Source organism: Mus caroli, unplaced genomic scaffold, assembly GCF_978045245.1.
Source record: "Mus caroli unplaced genomic scaffold, Mus_caroli_1 scaffold_7, whole genome shotgun sequence".
Classification (NCBI taxonomy): Eukaryota; Metazoa; Chordata; class Mammalia; order Rodentia; family Muridae; genus Mus; species Mus caroli.
The window spans coordinates 9,766,653-9,788,494 of NW_028227262.1; the positions used below are offsets into that span (position 1 = coordinate 9,766,653).

General features: G+C 40.4%; 1 protein-coding gene across 4 annotated transcripts in view; it reads right to left on the reverse strand.

Annotated features, from left to right (window-relative positions):
- Pik3c2g (phosphatidylinositol-4-phosphate 3-kinase catalytic subunit type 2 gamma) overlaps positions 1-21,842 on the reverse strand; it is a 349,836-nt gene that overhangs the window by 99,459 nt on the left and 228,535 nt on the right. For all 4 annotated transcript variants that reach the window (XM_029478871.1, XM_021164809.2, XM_029478872.1 and 1 more), the window contains 4 exons: positions 19,739-19,831; positions 17,197-17,326; positions 13,103-13,239; positions 12,212-12,381 (listed from right to left, as the gene is read on the reverse strand). In XM_029478871.1, the coding sequence (XP_029334731.1) occupies positions 12,212-12,381; positions 13,103-13,239; positions 17,197-17,326; positions 19,739-19,831 (530 nt within the window). The remainder of the gene's footprint in view (positions 1-12,211; positions 12,382-13,102; positions 13,240-17,196; positions 17,327-19,738; positions 19,832-21,842) is intronic.

Consider the following 21,842-nt stretch of genomic DNA (forward strand, 5'->3'; position numbering starts at 1 on the left):
TTTCCCCTGTCTTATACTATTTTTTTACCATGAATTGAACTTTGGAAATAGTTTTAGAAAAATCTAAAATATTATAAATTCCTGAACGTTTTTTAACATGACAAATATACTTTTCTCTTTCCAGCCAATGAAACCACAATTGGCCAAAATAATTTCACTTAGAAACATTTTTGTGGTTCTTAAAATGATACTGTCTTAGTTTCTGGCAACTGCTATGAGAAATCAGGTGCAGAAAACCCAGACATAAACTCAAGTATCTGAAAGAAACATCCAAAGGAGAGAAAAACGTAAACTAACACCCATATTGCAGAAACAGATTTTACAATGCAAACATCACAGTTGAAATGGTCTGGGAGTCCAACAAAATAAAAGCCTCCATCTTTGTACATCTTTGTTGGCTTTTAGTAAATTTCATAAAAATAAGACTTGTACTAGACTCTTCTGTGAATGAAAGGGGAGTGTTATAGACAACGAGGAATCTATCTGGTTCCCATATATGACAGAAGCTTTAGCTGTGCTGTGCTTTGTGAATTAGCGCGCTCATGTGTGCTTGTGAGCATGTATGTATGCACATGCATATTTGTTCGTGCATGTGTATTCGTGTATGTGTATGTGTGTGTATGTGTATATGTGTGTGTGTATGTATGTGTATACATATGTGTGTGTGTTCTCTCCTCTCCTCTTCCTTTCTCTCTCACCTGCCCTTCTCTGACGCTATAATGCTGACCCAGTCATAAAGCTTAAAGTATTTTACCTGTAATAAATCTTCCCAGGATTTATTACAGGGAAAGATTGCTCACTGGGTAAAGGCACTTGTCAGCAAACCTGATCATCTGAGTTAGAATCCTAAGAACCATGGGATGATAGAAAACTCACTTTAATGACTTGTCCTCTGAATTTTGTTTTGTTTGTTTTGTTTTTTCGAGACAGGGTTTCTCTGTGTAGCCCTGGCTGTCCTGGAACTCACTTTATAGACCAAGCTGGCCTCGAACTCAGAAATCTGCCTACCTCTGCCTCCCAAGTGCTGGGATTAAAGGCCTGCGCCATCACTGCCCGGTGTGAACTTTTCTTGTATACCCTGACACACACACATGCATACAACATAAATAAAATGCTAATCTTAAAAAGAAATATTCCTTAATAAAACCTTTTCCTTGCTGAAAGTCTTATGACTTTTATAGAAAAAAGAGAATTGAATGGTTTTCAGAAGGAAAGGAGGCCCTTCTCCTTCCTTTACAGTCTCCGAATCTGAAACAATGCGTTGATGGGATTCTGTTCCAAACAGCAAATGAAATAAAAGTAGCCTACATAGTGGCTAGCTGGTGATAATTTAGCACATTTATATGGGAAGACCACAGAGTAAGCTTGCTATGATTCTTACATTGTGTTTCCAAAATTAACTTTTGTATAAAGCTATGACTAGCATTGCTCCAAAACTGGCATTCGGTAAAAATGCTGAGAGTGTTTTCCAGATTTCCAGCAGATGTAAGGAGTGGTCTTGTGTTTTAAAAATGCTGATACCCTTGGAAATGTAAGAATATATTATAAGCAGATAGTAATTACTGAGGAGATACATTTATTTGATATAAGGAATATTAGGTATTCCTTATATTTGACATTTACTGCTACTTTTATGTCAGCTCCCCATATAGCCATAGAGCAGCTCTGTACAAAGCATTAGTGTGCTAAGGTCATTGTCAGAACCTTTGCCAGTGGTTGATGCACTGAAGACGTACTTACTGAGGTCTGCTGCTGCACGTTCTGTGACTCAAACCTAAGTGGTATACCCACAAACATCAGAGCACTACAGCTAACTATCAATAGGCATTTACTGAGCCTCTGCTCTATACTGTGCAAGACCTGTGGGTGAAATTAAAGAGCTTTCAAAAGCATTGTGTTGTGGTCTGGGGATATAGCTCAGCTGCTAGACTGTTTGCCTGTCAAACGCAAAGTCTTGAGTTTCATGTCCAGAACAACATGAATCTGATTGTGGTGGGACATGCCAGTAATCTCAGAACTAGGCAAAAGGAGGAAGAGGAGGAGGTGGTAGGGGGAGGAGGATCAGGAACCTAAGGTCTTCTTGGCTATGTAGTAAGTACGTTTGCAGCCGTCCTGGCAAACATAAGACCCTGTCCTACTTTCTCCCCACAAAAATAGCATTGGTACATAGACAATTTAGATGCACTAAGTGACAACAATAATGTTAAGAAAAGTTTGTTCCATCTGCAATATGAAATGATAAGAAGGGTGTATTTGGGCAGATGAGATTCTTTGTAGAAATTTTTGATTTCATACGAAATTGTTTTATACTAGGATGAGGGTTGTGGTGTACAGATCCAGAGAAGTGGGAAGACTTGAAACAGGCTCCAAGATTATAAACAAGAAGAGGTGATGACTTGGCACAGGAGGAAGCAGTAGTGTCATGAAGTTCAGCTTCTCTTCCGTGTGTAACAGGAAGACTGAAGAGCATCATTCGGAGGGAATGGAAATTCACATCCAACTTATACTAAATGACCAATGCTGCTGACCAAGATTATACAGCACGTGTCTCAGGACCTTAGACAAAAGATCTAGGCTGGAGGTAAAGTCTTGTGGGTCAGATGCTGTCTTTCCTTATGTTCCTAAATGAATAACACTCAAGTCCCCTGAAAATGACAGGCATACCACCCAGCCATGTCAGGACTCAAGAAATAACATTATTGTAAGTTTCCTGAGTGTCTCTTGCCTCATAAGTTCTAGATATGGACCCATATTCATTGGAGACACAGAAATATCAACAGATTCTGACCACATAAAATAAAAGAAAAACACACAGACAAGAAAAACTACTCTCTTTACCCAAACAACCAAATGAAATGAAATATTTTAAAACAAAATCAAAACCAGTCTGCTCCAGCCAAATATTTTTAGAACAACTAATGATTTCAATTCTTCGTGCGCACCTAGACATCACATCTTACCAGGCTGCAAGGTGGCACCTTTATCTCTTAGAAGGGTGCTACCACTGGGCATCAGTATAAGGATACACATTTTGGCCAATGGAATAGAATTTGCAACAGTGAAACATACCTATCCCATTGGCAACTGTTGGAAAACTGTTTCACAATGATATTGTGAAAGCAATTCCAAGGACAAAAGGTAGCCTTATCCATAGACATACATATAAACTTGGATCTAAACTTCATACTTAAAAACAAAATCAAACTAAAAGTATAAAGCACAAAGCTATAAAGCTGTCATAAAAATGAGAGAAAGTTTTTGGACTGATGCCTAGGCACATCATTTCTGGAATTAAGCATGCTGTTCACATTAGCCAAAACCAATGTGAAAAGACTGCAAAGACAATGAAAAGTCTGCGAAATGATCATTGAAGGTGTTAGAGACAATAAACAATCAGCGTGAAGACTATAAAAGCATTCTCAAATTTCAACAGTTTAAAAAAATCAAATGATATAATTAGAAAACAAAAATATTAAGAGACATTTCATGACTAAGTATATGAAGATAATCAATAGCCACATTATTTTCCTGTATGGAAATGAAACCTACAAATAGAGTACACTTAGCCATATGAGTGAAAAATGAGAAGAATGTGGAGAAACTGAATTGCGCACACTGTCTGGTAGGAGTGTGTCACGTGTTCTATTTTGGCATTGAATTGTGCATATTGTCTGGTAGGAGTATGTCACATGTCCCATTTTGGCACTGAATTATTTTCATTTCTGAAAAACTATTTGTCTTCATCTTCTTGAAATCAGCAGGTGGTTACCTGTAACCCAAGAGTTACAGCCCTGGCCATTTTTCTGAGAAAGGAAAACTTGGACTCATGAACTCCATACATGAGCTGTTCATAGTAGCTTTACTCTTAGTAGTCAGAGACCTTAAGGGATCCGGATGTCCTTCAACAGATGAATGGCTGGACAGACTGCGCTAGGCTCAGATTGTGGAATGCTATTTGTCAATCAAAAGGCACAGCTTTGAAAACAACAGCTTGGATTGACTCTCCAGAGGGAAAAAAAAAGAAAAAATAAAAATAAAACAGACAGTACATTTCAGAGAATTCTATTTATATAACATTCTAGACAGCCCAAAACTGTAGAAATGGAGAATGGATGGAAGACTGTCCTGAGATGAGGGAGACGTAGGGTTGGGGACTAGAGGTAACCAGGTGCATCTTGACTGTATCACCGTTGGTACCTTGTGACAAATTATAATTCTACAAGATATTACCATTGGTAAAACGGAATGTATATGTAAGATCTCTTTGTCTTATTTATTATAATCATATGTAAATCTACAACTATGTCAAAAGATATGATTAACCTTTTTATTGAATTACCTGGATGTAGGTTGAAACAGTTTCATAAGATGTGCAGAGAAACAAGACAAGAGGGAGGCTTAGAGAAGCAAACACTTGATGGGTTAGGAGAAAGAACCCATTCTGTAGTAGACCCTGAGAGTGCTGCTTCCCTTTCCTCCTGTATCCAACCCCTTCTGTGAGTCTCTCTCTGTCTCTCTCTGTCTGTCTCTGACTCTGTCTCTGACTCCGTCTCTGTCTGTCTGTGTCTGTGTCTGTCTGTCTGTCTGTCTGTCTGTCTGTCTGTCTGTCTGTCTGTCTGTCTCTCTCTCTCTCTCTCTCTCTCTGTGTGTGTGTGTGTGTGTGTGTGAGAGAGAGAGAGAGAGAGAGAGAGAGAGAGAGAGAGAGAGAGACTAGAAAAGCATTCGGGTATGAGCCTGTGGGAACCATTCTTATCCAGACCACTAGGAAAGATTGACCATGACTTCGGTTATGCCGGGCAAATGTTCTACCAACAGAGAGAGAGAGAGAGAGAGAGAGAGAGAGAGAGAGAGAGAGAGAGAGAGAGAGAGAGAGAGAGAGAGAGAGCCAGCATCAAGGGAGGCAAGGACTGAAGATTACACCACTTACAAAGCACCTACTGTGTACAAAGGGCTGTTGCTGGCATTCTGTGATCCCTGGGGGTAAGTATGCAATAGATTTTACCTAAGTACATTAAAATGGCAAAGTGGAATTTCTGCTCCTTTAAAAATCAAAAATAAAAGATGAGAAAAGAAAAGAAAAGGAAAAAGAAAAGGATGTTGGGGTACTGCTTATAATTCTTTACCCTATTACCTTAGCAGAGAGTTTCTCGTTGAACTTAAAGACACCAGGGAGCCAGCGGGCTCCAGAGACATTCCTACCTGTCTCCTCACAGTGTGGGGTCTCTGACTCACACACACACACACACACACACACACACACACACACACACACACACGACGACGACCATGCTTGACTTCAGATGGAAGTCCTACAGAGTTGATCTCAGGTCTTCATGTTTATGCAGTGAGCTTTCTTATGTAAATAGCCATCTCCAAAACCCATTCACCCTTTTTAAAATTTTAAATGCTTTTTAAAATTTGAGTGTGTGTCTGCATGTGTACATGTACATGTGCTTGTGCATGTGTGTGTGTTTCCTTACCTCAGGGATCAAATTCAGGCTATCAGTCTTTATAGCAAAAATGTCTCTTTACCACTGAGCTAAATCTGCAGCCTAGCAATCGTTAAAACAGAATCTTTATTACTGCTTGGAATCTCTCCACTGTCATACACCCTTGGAATAATTACTTAGTTGTCCTGTAAGTTTAAGCCATTCCCATTATGGGCAACTAGTAAAGACTATGTAGGATCTTAGTCTCATTTTCTACTATTATCTTATTAGACTTTACCTAGATGCCATGTTTCAATGATGCCTCGGTGCCTTGGACTGAAATTAGACACAGCAACACAGCATACCTGGTTGTTATTAAAATTTGTTCTTATGAATTTCAAATGCGTTTGTCTTCAAGAAATACCATGGTAACAGTAACATTATCCCTCACAGTGCAATAGCCCCAGTTGTAAATTGGGAGTTAAGGGAATGGGCAAAGCACGCTGATGGTAACAATGAAGTCTGACTACATGAGATGCTGTATCCTTAAACTTGGGCTTCTTCTTGATGAAATTCCTCATACATACAGATGTCCATACTCAGAAAATAAATGGCTCCCATTTTTATTGAACACTGCATACACATGCATGTGCACACACACATTGGGGATTATGTCATGGCATGTATGTGGAGGTCAGAGGACAACATGCAGAAGTCAGTTCTCTTCATTTGATCCCTGAGCTGAAGCTCAGGCTGTCAGGCTTGAAGGCACACACATTACCCACTGAGTCATCTCTCCAGTGCTTTAGAAGGCTTCCCTTTCAAAGACTGCAAATGTGATTTATTTTAGGCACAAGAATTCCAGATGTTGCCATTGGCTGGCACCCATTCACACACTCCAACAACTAAGACTGTTCTCTGCCTTTCCTTGCAAAACAGAAAGTAACAGTACTCAGCTTGAGTGTTTTTGTCTCAATTCATGAAGCCATCATGGGTCAGCTATGAATGAAGCTTTCAAGGCTATCTTTGACTATTTCCACTTAATACAAGCTCACATTCCATGACATGGGCTCCAATATAGAACACATGCTTTGTGCCTGCATCAAAGCCACAGCAATCTGGAGAGAGCTACAGGCTTCAATACGGTGATGGAGGCGACAATGTAGAACGGAATGGAAACGCCAGGCTCCAACATGGACTTACGACCATAAAAGTGTGCCCATTGGGATCTATGAGCAACACAGTGTTACTCCCTTTAATGGGGAGATGGATAAAAAATCAGTAGATGGAGGCGCAGAGACTCCGTCTCAGGATTGAAAGATTTGAGTGTCTGAATGATATACTTGGTACTTGAACTGAAATTCAGGACTATGTAACGTGAAACACTTTGTCACTATTATCAAGATTATTTTTATTACCTCTGTGAAGTTGAAATGTTTGGGTTGCGAAGAGATACTATAGGAACATTAAGATATGTCATTTTAAAGATGTCGTCTAAAAGCTGTGCACTTCCCTAACCACAAATGACATCATTAGCATGGGGTGCAAATGGCTTCGGTGCCCTCGGGATGCTTAAACGTACCTTTTCCTCGATAACACAAATGACCTACATTCCAGGAAGCACATTTTGCTGCCCAACAGAAAGAACACAAGTCTCTTGTCTAATATCCTTGAGTTAATTGGGATGGCAAATCTGGAAGTCTCCATTGAGTAGGATAGAACTTTGTGTAATTAGGCTGCTCAGGAAGCCACACATGAACAATATAACCACAGTGTCAAAGTGAGCACACTATTACAGAATGAGCCTGGATCCCCATGAGATCACCACGCTCTAAGCAATTATCAGTGGAGGATTGCTTCAGTAATAATTTCTTAAATGCAAAATGTTCCCCTTCCTGTGCTGACTCTCATGCAAGCACTGTGAGTCCTCAGGCTCCTGGAAGTCCCAATCTTTAACTGTTTAATAACTTAGATACTGAGTCAGGAGCTCCCGAGAGGCATATCCTATCTTTTGGTTCAAAAAGGGGTACAGGAAGCATCAACCTCCTCAAAACAGGCCCCTTCACCATGTCTATGACCTAAATTTGTGGTGAGCCAGGATTTAATGAGTACCAGGAGACTGAATGGATCTTCACAATTACTGTATGTTTTCCTTTGAGCGATGGCTAAGGAAAGTGCACAGCTATGATCTCCATGGACTTCAGGTACTTGCTGGGAACCAGAATTAGACTGGCTGTGAGGACAACTTCATTAATATTCTAATGTGCCAGTGAAAGTTTGAAGTAGGAGGGTCTAAAAGATCAAAAGGAAAAAAACTGAGATGAACCCATGTTACTCTTGGGAGTGTTTCTATCACTTGTAGTTGTGGTACAAGAAATAAGACTTAGTATTTCCTACTAAGCTTACAATGGAGTTGTTCACCTAGAATGAGATGCAAGGCATTTTATCCTCTGTCCTCTCCCTCCTCCTCCCTTCCTCCCTTCGACTTCCTCCCTCCCCCTCCCTTCCTCCCTTCCCTTCCTTCCTCCTCCCTCCTTCCCGCCCTCCCCCACTCTTTCCTTGCACACCTTCCATCCCTCACTTCCCCACTTCCTTCCTCCTTGCTTCCCTACACTGGGAATTGGATGCATGCTATACACATATTCTACCATGGCACTACATCCACATCTCCATCTGAAGGTCTCTACTACACTCACTTTAGAGGAACATTTGTAGATGTTCCTTAAAGAGTAGTCTTAGAATCAGGGCTAAACAAGGTTGACAGTGAGAGGCACATTGAATCTTAGGCAGTTAAAGAAGGTGGCGCAGGTGACAGTGTGGCTTGCGGAAGGCTGCACAGCAGGGCCATCAGTGCTTACATTGCTCTCTCTTCTGTCTCTTTTCTATTTGTCCTCAAACGTTTCTCAGCCAACCCATTTTTTTTTAAACTGAAAACCTACAGAATTTTCTCCTTAAAGAAAATTGATTTATGAGTTTATACCCTTTGGCAAATTCCATGGTATAATTATTCCCATTATAGCTCGTTTCTAGCTAGTGATTAGTGATGTCATCAGGGATATTGTTGAGAAGGAGTACCTGGAATGGGCTCTTGTAAGCCCTGATGACATGTGCCCAAAATGATCCCACAGGTTAGGAATGACTTACTGGAATATGTTATCACCATGCAATATATTTACATATATTGAATTGCTTAATCTTCAGACAAAAGTCTACATTATAGATGAGAAAACTGAAGTACAGAAAAGGAACTTACTAAAGATCGTATGTAAAGTATGTTATAGCTTTAGGGTTAAACACTTTCTTTTATACACACACATACACACAGTCACACACACACACACACATATTCACACACAAGTACCCTCCAAACCCCCCACATTCATACTCAAACAACACACAAACACATACATACACACACACACACCTGAAAACACACAATCAATCACACATACACACACTCACACCTTGGAAAACACACACATGCACACACACCCAATCATACATATATACTTCTCAAAACACAAACACACTCACACACATTTACACACATCTACACACACACACACACACACACACAGAGCGAGAGAGAGAGAGAGAGAGAGAGAGAGAGAGAGAGAGAGAGAGAGCTTGTCCTCAGAGTTTCTGATCTTAAACAGTGCTCATATAACCTCTAAATTTATTTTCTTTCATACAGCTTTTATACAGTTGTTTGCACAGTAAGTCCTGGTAGTGTTCCCTTTTAACAGTGAGTTCTGGCTCATGGAGACCAGCTTCCTGTAAAGTCCGTGCCATGGGAATGCACGGTCAATGATACGAGGCTTTTCTGAAGTAGAAAAACTGGACATGCTAGGCATTCAGACAGGACAATCATGAGAAAAAATTCGCAACGTGGGATACTAATTATTTTAGTGAATAAAACATGGGATAATGTGCTTCTTACCAAAAAAGAAAAATCAGCCAAAATTATTTAGAAAGAAAGCTACAAGGAAGACTTAAATTTTTGCTGCACCTTTAGTACCTTGTGCAGACAGATGAGGGACCCTGGAACCCGCTGCCCCAAGCTCACTTCTGTTGCCTTTCCAACACCTGGTACAGTTACTAAACCATAGCAAATAGAGAAACAAAACCAAAACCAAAACCAAAACAACCTCCCCCCAAAGGCTCTCAGTATTCTTAAATAAATGCTAGCGCACTCTCTAGCCTCAGAGAAGGTTGTTGAAGGGAAAGTAGAATGAATGTAAGAGTCAGGAAATATGGAGCAAAGATGAGGAAAGCCATCCCCAGGGTAGGACACAGCTGTTGCAAACGTGGTCTCACAGAGACAATTGCCTACACTAGACATGCATAAGACTTCATGCCTGTCCAAAGCCATCATGGACTGGGAGGGGCTTATGGGGTCCTACTCCTCGATTCTACTTTCTGTTGCTATGGTAACACTATGACCAAAAGCTACTTCGGAAGAAAGTTTATTTTAGTTTATACTTCCAGGTCATCATGTGTTAATAAACCACCAAGGAAAGCTGTCTACTACTGGCTAGTTCTCTCTAATTCATGTTTAGATCACACACACACACACACACACACACACACACACACACACACACACACCAGAAACACCTGCTCAGGGTTATATCACCCAAAACGCACTGGGCCCTCCTTCAGCAATTAGCAATCAAGAAAGTGTCCCACAGACCATCTACTGGGCGTTTTGATGGAGGCATTTGCAAATCTGAGGTTCCTCTTTCTCAGGTGACCTTAGTTTACATCAAGTTGATGACAAAAAACTAGCCCATTTACCATCCACAGTGAACTATTGGTAACTGATGGATTCTAAGGAAGGGACAGTCATTTTCTACAGTGCTGTGCCAGATATTGAGGTCACAAGGCTCAAATGGATAGTTCCAATAGTGTGGTCACACTATTGGATCAGAAAACAAAGCAAAAAAAAAAAAAAAAAAAAAAACTTTGAATGTGGGAAAGAAACCTATAGCAGGCCCTGGGCAGGACTGAGAGAATGAAGGATTATACGACGGGGGTGGACAGTGAGACTAAACAGGATGGGTTCTATCCATGTTTGAAAGCATCAAAGAACAAATCTAATCAATAAACATATGTGGGAAAGACAGACAGAATGACTCAGTGTCACATAGCATCGCCAGAGTGGAAGTCCATGTACAATGGCAGCAGAACGGTAGATAAGAATTTGTGAGAAATGAGTTAGAGGGGCAATTGTGGTTACAGAGGGAACGCGTCTGTGTTTTTCCTGCCTTATAAGGGAAAGTTACCATCGAGGGGTGGTCGCACTCTAGCTTGAGCTCATTACTGCTGTCTCTCTTACACGATGAAGAAGTAACTATATAGACATTATTACCAAAGAACTGACTGGAGATGTGATTGTGGGTACATGATTTCATAACCGCTTTTATTTATGACTTTGTTAGAGAATATGGAGAAAGAATGATTAAGCAATACTTTAAAAGAAAATCCAATTGGCTTTAGGAAGCGGGGAAGTTCCTCCTTATTTCCACTGTAGGGATTAGGCAAGTCGTCTCTGGAATCCTTAAGCAACCGTGGGGCTGTGATGCCCTTTGATTTAATCTGCTGGTGTCAATCCTTTTTTAATCTCCCAATTACATTGATTAAAGGGGAGCACTTGTTTGTGCGTAGGGTGTGAAGGCCTCCCTGTTCTCTGTCGCAGAGCTGTGTTTGTTTTCTCAGAAGGCAGAAAAGGCAACTGCAGGGTCAGCTTCAGCACAAGGTTGAGAATTCTGCATTCCCAGCAGTCTCAGGTCAGGGGAACAACATTCTGTTTTCTTTGTCTCCCTGGACGTTTCCTCCCATCTTGCACTGCTCATTGACACTAAACCTCTGTCTTCTCTGAGAAGCCTCTTTAAAGCATCATGCCTGCACCAGGCATTTTCGACCCAGATATTTGCTTTGTATTTCCTATGAGAAGTTCTTATCTTCTTCTGCCGTGTCTTTGTTTATTAGTTTAATATTGCTTTTAGTTACTTTTCTTATTACCTTGACCAAATACCTGGAGACGTTTATTTTAACATGGAGTAGGAAGGAATACAGTTTATTGCAGAGGTGCACAGATGATGGCCAGTGTCTAAGGTTGTGTAGTATCCTTTTACAGGCAGAAAGTGGAGACAGGGAGCAGATAGGACACAGTGGAGAGGGATCAAAAACCTTAACCACCCTCACCCCCATGACCCACTTCTTTTAGGCCGGCTCCATCTCCCAAAGAAGATGAGAGCCATCAGCTGAAGATCCAGAGGGAAGGCACTTTGCACTCCAACCACAACAATGAAGGAATCCAGGGTTGCATAGCTGTTTACCCTTCTGTGCATAATGCCTTGACTGATGACCACTCAGTAATATCTGAGGAATGGTTCAAGGCTAAGTCTGGTTGGAGAGTTTGCTAACTGTATTTTGTTTAAGACACAGGTGGTTATCCCCTTCAGGCAATATACTAGATGGATCAAGACCAAATTTCCCATAGTTTACAAGAAAACCAAAATATTAATTGAAACAATTAGTCGGAATAGATTTAGTAACCCATGGAGGAAGGCCAGTTTAGTTTCTTAACATCTTAAAGAAGCTCTCTTCTGTTAATAATTTACTGAAAAAATTGTTTCTTCCATTTACTAGATTTATAATCATATTTATATTACCCCAGTGGATTTGACACAAGTTATTTGCTAGGCTCCTTTTCCATTACATGCTAGACATTATTTAGGGCATTGCTTAATTACTGTAATAAATGTTTGTGGACTGACCTTTTGATACCGCCAAATGTTTGCGCATGACCCAAGAATTTTCCAAAGTCAATATGAAACATGTGGCCTGACTTTGTCAGCATGATATTGTCATTATGTCGGTCACAGACTCCCAAGATGAATGTCACCACACACCAGCCAGCACAAGAGTAAAAGAAGTTCCTCAAGGCCTGTCAGTTGAAAAAACAATGACAGAACATGACAATAGTAAAGAGAAAAAAAAACATCTATAATTATTGACCATCTATTTCTACTACATTTATATTATCTGTCTATCCATCTACCTATCTATTACAGATCTTTATTTCTACTACCTATCAATCCACGTGTGTGTGTTTATACACATACACACATGGATATATATATATATATATATATATATATATATCCATATTTACTTTCTATCACTGATCTAATCTATCAACTATCTATCATCACCTTTATCATCTTATCAATTTCTATCATCTATCGATCTTACATTCTAAAAGCCATTTATCAATGGTAGAGGAAAAGTCAGAGCATAACAGGAGCAATTTTAACACAGAGACTTATTTACAAAACTTGAAGATTGTGTGAAAATAGGAAGGGCCTACTGGAAGGAGTTGGTTTCAGAGGCCTTGTCTCTGGAGTGTGGTTTCTGTGAGAGGGATCTCTGAGTGAAGAAATGTCTTTGTTCATAGCCAACAACTTCTCCCGAAGGAAAAGAACATGTAGAGATGTTCATCCAGTTAAGATGCCAGGGAAGGCGAGTCATTCTCACATGGCTGATGGATGAGGGAATTAGAACTCAAGGTGGGTTTGATTTATTTTCCCATAAATCACAATATTCAACGGACCGGAGCACATTCTTATTTAATTCTATTACTTAAAATTAGTTCCAGAAGAACAAACCTTTTCATAATCTTCCTTTAAGTGGTTGTGCTGACTGAACCACTTCTTGATGGTGTTTTCTTTCAGGGGTCCTATCAGCCCAGAGTGCAGATGGATCTTGGCCAGTGTTACAGCATCAGGCACCATCTCTATGAATCCTGGATGATAACGGAGAACGGTTAAGGCAACCAGGATGAGGAACATGTAGACCGCGTACCTCACTGTGGGCAGTTACAATGGTCCTCAGCACTGCTTGAACTGCATCTTTCCTCTCACATCATCTTTGTAGATGCCTTGTGCATCCCTCCTAAGTCTAACCAATCTGAATATGTTAGGTTTTCATCAGACCAATCAGAAGCAGCTTAGTGTTTTTCTAGAACTATGGTAGAGAGCCATTGTAGGTGGTCTCATGGAAGCTCATGGTCACTAGAAAACCATGGTGACTGTCACATGAGGGTGAGGGGTCATGAACCTTTACAGGAGGATGTTCACATTTAAATAGCAAATGCATTTTTGCCTTCAGTGAACAAAATGTAATTCCCTCAATAAACATGTCAAATAAATGATAAAAAAAAACCTCTATTCTTAGTGCTGAGAAATGGTTCATTCATCAAGGGCTTAAAAAACTTTGGAAGTAAAGTTCAAATCTTCATGGAGCCCACATAGTGGTATGCCTATAAATGCCAGTCTTCAAAAGGTGGTTAAAAAGCAAGATGGGTAGCCAGACTCCCATATCTGAAAGCTCTGAATTCAACAACAGGCTCTTTTTTTTTTCTTTTTTTCTTCCTCCTCTTTCTTCTCTGAACTTAATAGGTCCAGTTAATGCTACTTATATGTGCATGGATTTGGAGCCACCCATGGGAACATAGCAATCTTACCAGTAGCCCAATTCTTTAAAAAAAAAAATTATCACTGCCAATAGTTCTTTAGTACAGGGTGGGGCTTGGGCATCACATGTCCAGCCTGTGCTTGAGTTCTAACTGGGGTGATACTGTGCAGGTCTTATGAAGGTTACCTCTAGTTAGTCAAGTGCATGTGTACAGTGGCCATGTCAGATCCAGAGGACTGGAGGATATGAGGGGAGTTAGAGGACGAAAAAAGGGAATAGACATGGTCATATTTCACTGTTTTTCAAGAACTTTTCCCAAAGGCCATTCCTCAATATATAGAGTGGATAGTGAGCTGAAAGCTTTCCCACTTTAATGTTTAGCTTTCACATGCATGTTCATACACATGCATTTGCACTTATACACTAAAACATGGATACACACATGAGCATGCACACATACACACACATACATATAAATTTTATAAATAGAATTCTTTTTTGATTAATAAATGTACCACCATTAAGTATTAGATTTCTGAGGGTGAACAGGAGGCCTGGGGGGAGCCATATGCAGTTTCTGTACCAGACACCATTAAAGAGAAGCTGTAATAATGATTTTATTTAAAAGGGAGCACCTATCGATTGAACTGAAGGAGGACCTTGGCCTCCACGGCCATTCATCCATCAAGGCCTGTAAGGCTGTTAACATGTAAATATTTCCAAGACCTCTGATTTTTCATCTCTACAGGATGAGAGTTTAAATAGTCCTTTAGCCTCTCCCAAGATGACTATCCCCCAAGAACTCTCCAGGCTCTGCGTTATAAATAAAATCAGTAAAATAAATCTAAATCTAGACTTTCTGATGTTTGCAATACCCACAATAGTTAAGGGTTGTGCAATCAAATGCTCAGAGGATGAAGGGAACTAGAAAAGTTCTCTGGCCACAGAGAGGGAATAAGAAAACCGGATGCTTTTTGAACAACAGCTATCCAAGAAGCCCTGAAATGCAATGGAAAGGCACCCTTGTCTTCTGAAAACACTTGTTTCATTCTCTATTTTTGTCGAAGGCGCATTCTATCAGCATAACTCGCCCTCTAAATCTTGCCATCACAGAAGGATGTTGGTACACAGAGGGGAAAATCGCTTGTCTTTTGCAGTTTGCCACTTTGGGAAAGTCTACAGTTGTTTCTTCTGAATCTCCTGATTAACATTGAAGGATTTCACCTGCGTTGCATGCTGTGCTGACAAACAGACACAGGGAGATGGAACTGAAGCTTTCCACTGGGACCCAGACTTTATTCAATTTCTAAAGCACAGGTGACCTATGAGAGATGAGAAGCAAAGCCTGGCAAGGCCAGTTTCATTCTAACTTTTCTGAATATTAGGATATGGAAGAATTAGGTTCCTTCTGTGAGACCAGAAATGGTAGAATCCAAGAAAGGACAATTCTGATGTAGTAGGAAGCAAAAGCTGTTCTTAAGAGATTGGAAATGTTTGGGGGTCACTGGGCTTGGAGCATGGGACCTCTGCTCTTGGAACAAAAGTAGCTTGTCTCTGATCTACAGTGGTTCCATCTAAGCGCAGGGAATTCTGTCTGTGTTTAGCAGATGACCTCTCAAGACATACTGGCTGGGATACCGAGGCTGCCGCTGAGCCTCAGGAAGAGAGGTGCTTCTTGGTGATGGCTCTAATTGCAACCATGGGTTTCAAGAGTAGATCTCTTTGAATTAAAAATATGACTGTGTTATTTAGGATATATTTCCAGAGTAAGTAAAGGAAGCCATAAACAGATAAAGAAAATGTGGTATATGTATAATGGACTTTTACTTACTCACAAAGAAGAATGGAGTTAAGCTGCCTGCTGGGAAATGGATGCAAAGAGGGATCACTCTATTGTATTGTGTGAGATAAGCAAGGGTCAGATAAATGGTATATAGTTTCCATTTGTGGATCCAAAGCTTTTTACAAATGCATAAACCATATACATATATGCATGCATGTGTATGCATACCTACATACATATGACTTGCAAGGAGAGCTTCAGAATGGAAAGAGACTGACATGAGGGGAAAGAGGGAGGAGAAAGGAGAGGATATGAGGTGACCGAAACACAGGATATGCTTTAAGAAAATGCTCTTTATTGATCCCTATGGCAGGAAGATGAATGTTCACCATTAAAATATTTTAAAAGGGGAGAGTAGTGTAATATGTAGGAAATCCCAAGGCAAGCATTAATATGAAATTTAACAAACCTGCAGAATAAAAACACTGATACTCTGTGAGAGTAAAACTGATCGATGGACCTAAACCATGTAGCCTTTCATTCCACATTTATGTCTATCTGGTCTTTACAAAGGAAAAGAAATATTGAATTATGTTCAAAGTGTGCATGTTTGCTCAGATTGACTGATTTTCTAGCTATTCAAAATCCTTTTAGAATTTAAATGCCAGTTCCGGGCCAGTGGGCTGGCTCAGGAAGTAAACCCTCTTGCCACTCAAGCCTGAGGGCCAAGTTTGATTTCAGGACTAACAATGGTGGAAGGCGAGACCTGGTCCCCAACGATGTCATCTGCTCTCCATACATGCACAATTGTTATGCTTGCTTCCACTCACCCATATTGCTTATGTATGTGTGTGTGCATGCATGTGTGCACATGTGCTGTGCACACTCACACACAAATAATAATAAGAAGAAATAACTAATGAACAAATGCTCTCTTTGCAAGGTTGAGTGTGTTTTAAGCACTTGCATATTGCGTGCTAACGGTGAGAGTAGTTTTGCACGGTCAGGGAATTCTACTGTGGATCGTGTTAGACTTCTGTTGCAGTTGGCTTTATGCTTGTGAAGAGTGAGTGAGCTGCATTCAGGAGGAAATTGCACTTTGAAGTCTGGATATGCATCTCTCCTTGGTCTATCAATATCTGTTAGAGCACTCGTCTGCGATGCCTGCTATCATGGTCTCGCCACTTCGGGTGTCAATATCTATAATCTCTTAGGAAACGAAGAAAAGAATGAATAGTCACTGGTGCAGGCAACTCTTTGAGAGAAGCAAAAGAATGACCCAGTTCACATCTGAACTTCAAAGTCATAATTAACCCCCTAAAGCGTGCTATGCTTTATATCAATCACCCTGGTTTGCAATTTTGAAAACTGAGAAGAAATACACGTTAGTCTTTGGCTCTTTGACCCTGGATCCTAAAATAAAAGCCGTCGGTTTGTAAAGTTTTACTAGTGAACAAGCTAGGTAAAATATGTAAATCACCTTGGTTTCAAATCTGTACTGACCTTGGGCTCTTCCTGTGGATAGACATCCATAAGTGATCATTTGCATATCGAGGCCCTCCTGCAGCCAAGCGTTGTCCATCACTTGAATAATCTGCAGAGCAAGCATATCCTGCCGAAGATCGTCCCCGGCCTGTAAAAGCAAGATTGCAGGCTCACGACTCTTCCCACGTGACTTTCAAAGCAGCCAAATGTGCTCTACCCCACTCCCTTCCTATATACATTTCCAGCTCAGTTTAGGGCAGGGTTTCTTGTTTGTGAGCACTCAAAGCACCCTGTGTTTCTGACAGCAGATACAGGGAGGAAACCTGGCTTTGGAAGGGTCGCAGGGGCTGCTGCCATCGTCGGATTAGAGGCTCTGGATAGATCTCTTTGTTCATTCCTTCATTAAGTTTTCTTAGACTCATAGTCTAGTGCCGTGGCAGGATGAATGTTTTTACCCTGGGTTGCAACTCAACCAAGGGAAGGCTGAAAGTGAGAATGATCAGCGCTGTCATAGCTTACACACAGAGATGCAGTTAGAATCCCTGTGACTTCTTCACTAGGCCATAAATTAGCACTCTATAACATGGTACCCGTGACTCACTGACCTTCACTGTGGAGGTTGCAAGGTGGTTTTTCAGAGAAAACTGTCTCTGACAATAAGAAACAATGCAGGTGCGGTTTTTCATCAGAGACGAATGTGATAGATCCAACAGGGGAAAGCCTCTCCATTAAGAAAGAATTTTGATTTTTTAAATGTTCTTGAATTTATACAACAGTCTACTCCTCAGAAGGTGTCTTTCATTTTTTTTTTTCTTCATGGAAAAGGAGCATTTTGGTATCATCAAGGCTCAAGGTTCTGAAGGTCCAATGTGAAGTGTGAGCACCATCATCCTCATTCCATCAAGAGTTAGATGACACTCACACGTGTGTGTGTGTGTGTGTGTGTGTGTGTGTGTGTGTGTGTGTAATAAAGAGGTCATCACATCAGGACCTCAAGGAATAGTTGGCTGTATGAACTTGATGACTGGTAAGAGCTGTGTCTTCTCTTGACGCCCCACCCCAGTGTCTCCGCCTGCCCCGTCTACAACCTTGTTACTACTGCCTTTCACCTTTCCCCATGGGTTCATAGGAAGACTGAAATGTTCCTTAATTGTCTTTTATTTATAGAGGAAAGACAAAATCCAATTTATGGAAATAGGCAAGTGGCCATTCGTGCCTGTAATTTTAGTTCCCTGGAGGTAGAGACTTGAGGAACAGGCGTTCAAAGACAGCCGACATAAAACCTTCTCTTCAAAAGAAAGACAGACAAACAAACAAAATACAAAAAGAGGGAAATAAACAAACAACAACAAAACCAAGAATAAACATGGCTCATGAGATGCAGCAGCAGTAAAGGCCGAGCATGATGAGCTCGGTTCCTATGACCGACGTGGGGGAAGAAAGAGCTGACTCCTGCAAGATGTCCTGTGTGTGAGTGTGAGTGTGTGTGTGTGTGTGTGTGTGCGCATGTGTATGAATGTTTGTATGTGTGTGTGTGAATGTGTGTATGTGTGTGTATATGTATGTATGTGTGTGTGTGTGTGTGTGTGTGTGTATGAATGTGTGTATGGACTGGAGAGATAACTCAGCGGTTAAGAGCACTGACTGCTCTTCCAAAGGTCCTGAGTTCAAATCCCAGCAACCACATGGTGGCTCACAACCATCTGTAATGAGATCTGGCGCCCTCTTCTGGTGTGTCTGAAGACAGCTACAGTGTATATTACATATAATAATAATAATAAATAAATCTTAAAAAAATGAATGTGTGTATGTGTGTGTAAATGTATGTATGTGTGTATGAATGTGTGTATGTATGTGTATGTATGTGTGTGCATGCGTGTGTATGTGTATGAATGTTTGTATGTGTGTATGTATGTGTATGAATGTGTGTGTGCATGTGTGTGCATGTGTGTGTATGTGTGTGTATGTATGAATGTGTGTATGTGTGTGTATATGTATGTGTGTGCATGTGTGTATATGTGTGTGTATGTGTGTATGTATGTGTCTATGTGTATATTTATGTATGTGTGTATACGTAATAATTTAAATTTTTTAATATTTAAAAATACATGTTTGTGTAGATACAATTGCTACCTCAAAGTAGTTGATACTGTTCAGATTCCAGGCCATGTGCACCATTATTATTATTATTATTATTATTATTATTATTATTATTATTTTAAAATCTAGGCTAAGAGTAAATGCTGCTACTGGTAGCTTATCGCACATCCCACTCTCTCCGCCATCCAAAAGTGAAAAGTGATCCTCTGCCTTCATTTATTCAAACTTAGCTTCAGATTTGAGCTGAAGGATACCTGGCATTTGGCCAGTGACGTTTGATTTATTGCCAATCAGCTTGGCACACACCATAATTCTGTAAAGACAGAGAGGCTCTGAAATAATTGGGAAACCTCTGTGTTTTTGCCAGGGGGAAATAACTGCAATCATTTCTTTTTCGTGAGCAATAAATCAATAGTTCTGCTTCTGGAATCAATTTTGGGATCCAGGAGAGTTACTGTACCTTAAAAATAACACTGATATTTTTGCCCATTGGATTAGCATTGATGAAAGTAATCTTCAATGGTGAAGCGTTGGATGTGAAATACGAGCAAGCCTGTTGAAGGAGAAGAGAAAGTGATGAGCAAAGTTAGGTAAAGACAGGCTTCCTGAAAAGGTCATCGCCCCTTGCAGAATTCGCTAGACTAGTAAGCAAGCAAACAAAAAGGTATAATTTTTATACTTTGACAAAGAATTGAACCTGTCAAAAGTGAACAAATGCTACTCTCCCAATCTCACATGTGTGTCATGATGTGCCTTTTGTCACGTCTTGCTTTCTGCAGTTTCAGGTAGGTACCCACAGTCAGTCATAATCTAAACTTGAAAATGGAAAATTCCGGAACCAATTCTCGAGCTTTCAGTTACATATCCTTCTGAGCCTTATAATGGGGTAAGTCATATGCCATCTCATTACTTGAGCAGCGTGTGCACAGCCCTTGTGCAGTATGTTCACATGGAACAGTCCACACATGGGGAAAACACGGTTTTATAGACTTGAATCCATGCATTCCTTATCCTCCTCACATAAGGGTGGGGGCGGGGTGGGTAAGCACTGTTCTTTAAATGTGAGAAGCCAGCTGTATGGGAGGCTGAAAACCTTCCAACACAATCTTTCCACCACATTAAAAACTATTAAGTGGAAAAATCCCAGAACTAATTCTCGAGCTTTAAGTTGTAGAGCCTTCTGAGAAGCAGGAAGACATGTTCCGTGTCTTTATCACCATGTGAACATCCTTTGTGTAGTGTAAGTGTGGTGTTCTGAGTAAGAGCTCTCCTCCATAAACTCGTGTGTTTACACGCTTGATCCACAGTTGCTGGAGATGTTTGGGGGGGGGGGGTTGTGGAACCATCAGGAGTAGAGCCTTGCTGGAGGAACAACTGTGGGCCTCACTCGCTGCTTTCTCTCTCTGCCTCCTGTGTGTGGAGAGAAATGCTATCAGGTAGCAAGCATACTGCTTCAGCTGCTTCTTAACATGCTTTCCCACCACGACGAATCCTATACCCTTGAAACTGTGAGCAGAATGAGCCTTTATCCCTTAAGCACCTGGTAGGGTTTTAGCCAGGAACAGAAAAGTATCTAATATGTCTAGCAATAGAGATAGATATATTTATGCTTAAAGCAAACTAAGAGGTTGCTTAAAATTAACTAAGATGTGTCTATAATAGTTGGCTACTAGATAAGAGTTTAACTTGTTATTTAAAAATTATTTTCTTTCAGGACTTTTTGTTATTGTTACTTGTTTTTGTTTTTAAAGAAACTTGGATCCACAGTTAAGAGAGACCAGAATTCTAACCTGTATTTTATTATCAATACGATTTAAAAACCATTCCTTCATGTGTCTCTGTTACACTAAAAAGCAGAGAACCAGAAACCTTATCTTGTGCCTTTTGGTAGAAGACATCATGAGCTGAGACTCTGGGATGAGGTCTGTAGAACTGACACATCCCTTTGTTAGAGAACACTTTCTCTGTAGTTGAGAGCTCAGTAGACTTTCCTTCTTCCGTTTCTTTAATCTCATTCCCCATTTATGATTGAAGTTTTCCCAGGTTGGCTAATTCCACTCAAATTTCCCTTGTGCTCAATTTCCCAATTTGTTCGAGAGTTGAAAGGCTTCCTGTGCTTAGAAGAGTAAAGAGTTAAGTCAATACTACAGGAAAGAAAGGGATTTGGTACGTTCGATCCATCGAGTCAGAAAAATATGACATCAATATATATTGAAGGATCAGTTTGAAGATGCAGATCTGACATCTGACGTTGGGATAAGCTGAGAAGATAGGGATCTATTTCCTAACTTAGTTGTCAACGTAAATCTAATCTAATCTCTCACCAAACACAAACCCTAGCTTGCTGAATAAATTTGAGTTTTACAGTTTTAAAGGTGGGGCTGCGTGAGACTCACAAGTTTCTCCTGTGAGAATCATATGAACCTTCAGTGAACAAGACAGTCTTCTCATGCTATAGAATTAATTAGTGAATAATGTAATATTATCATGCTATAGGATTAGTTAGGGAATCTTATGATCTTATCGTGCTATAGAATTAAGAATGCTTACATTAGACAGAAATC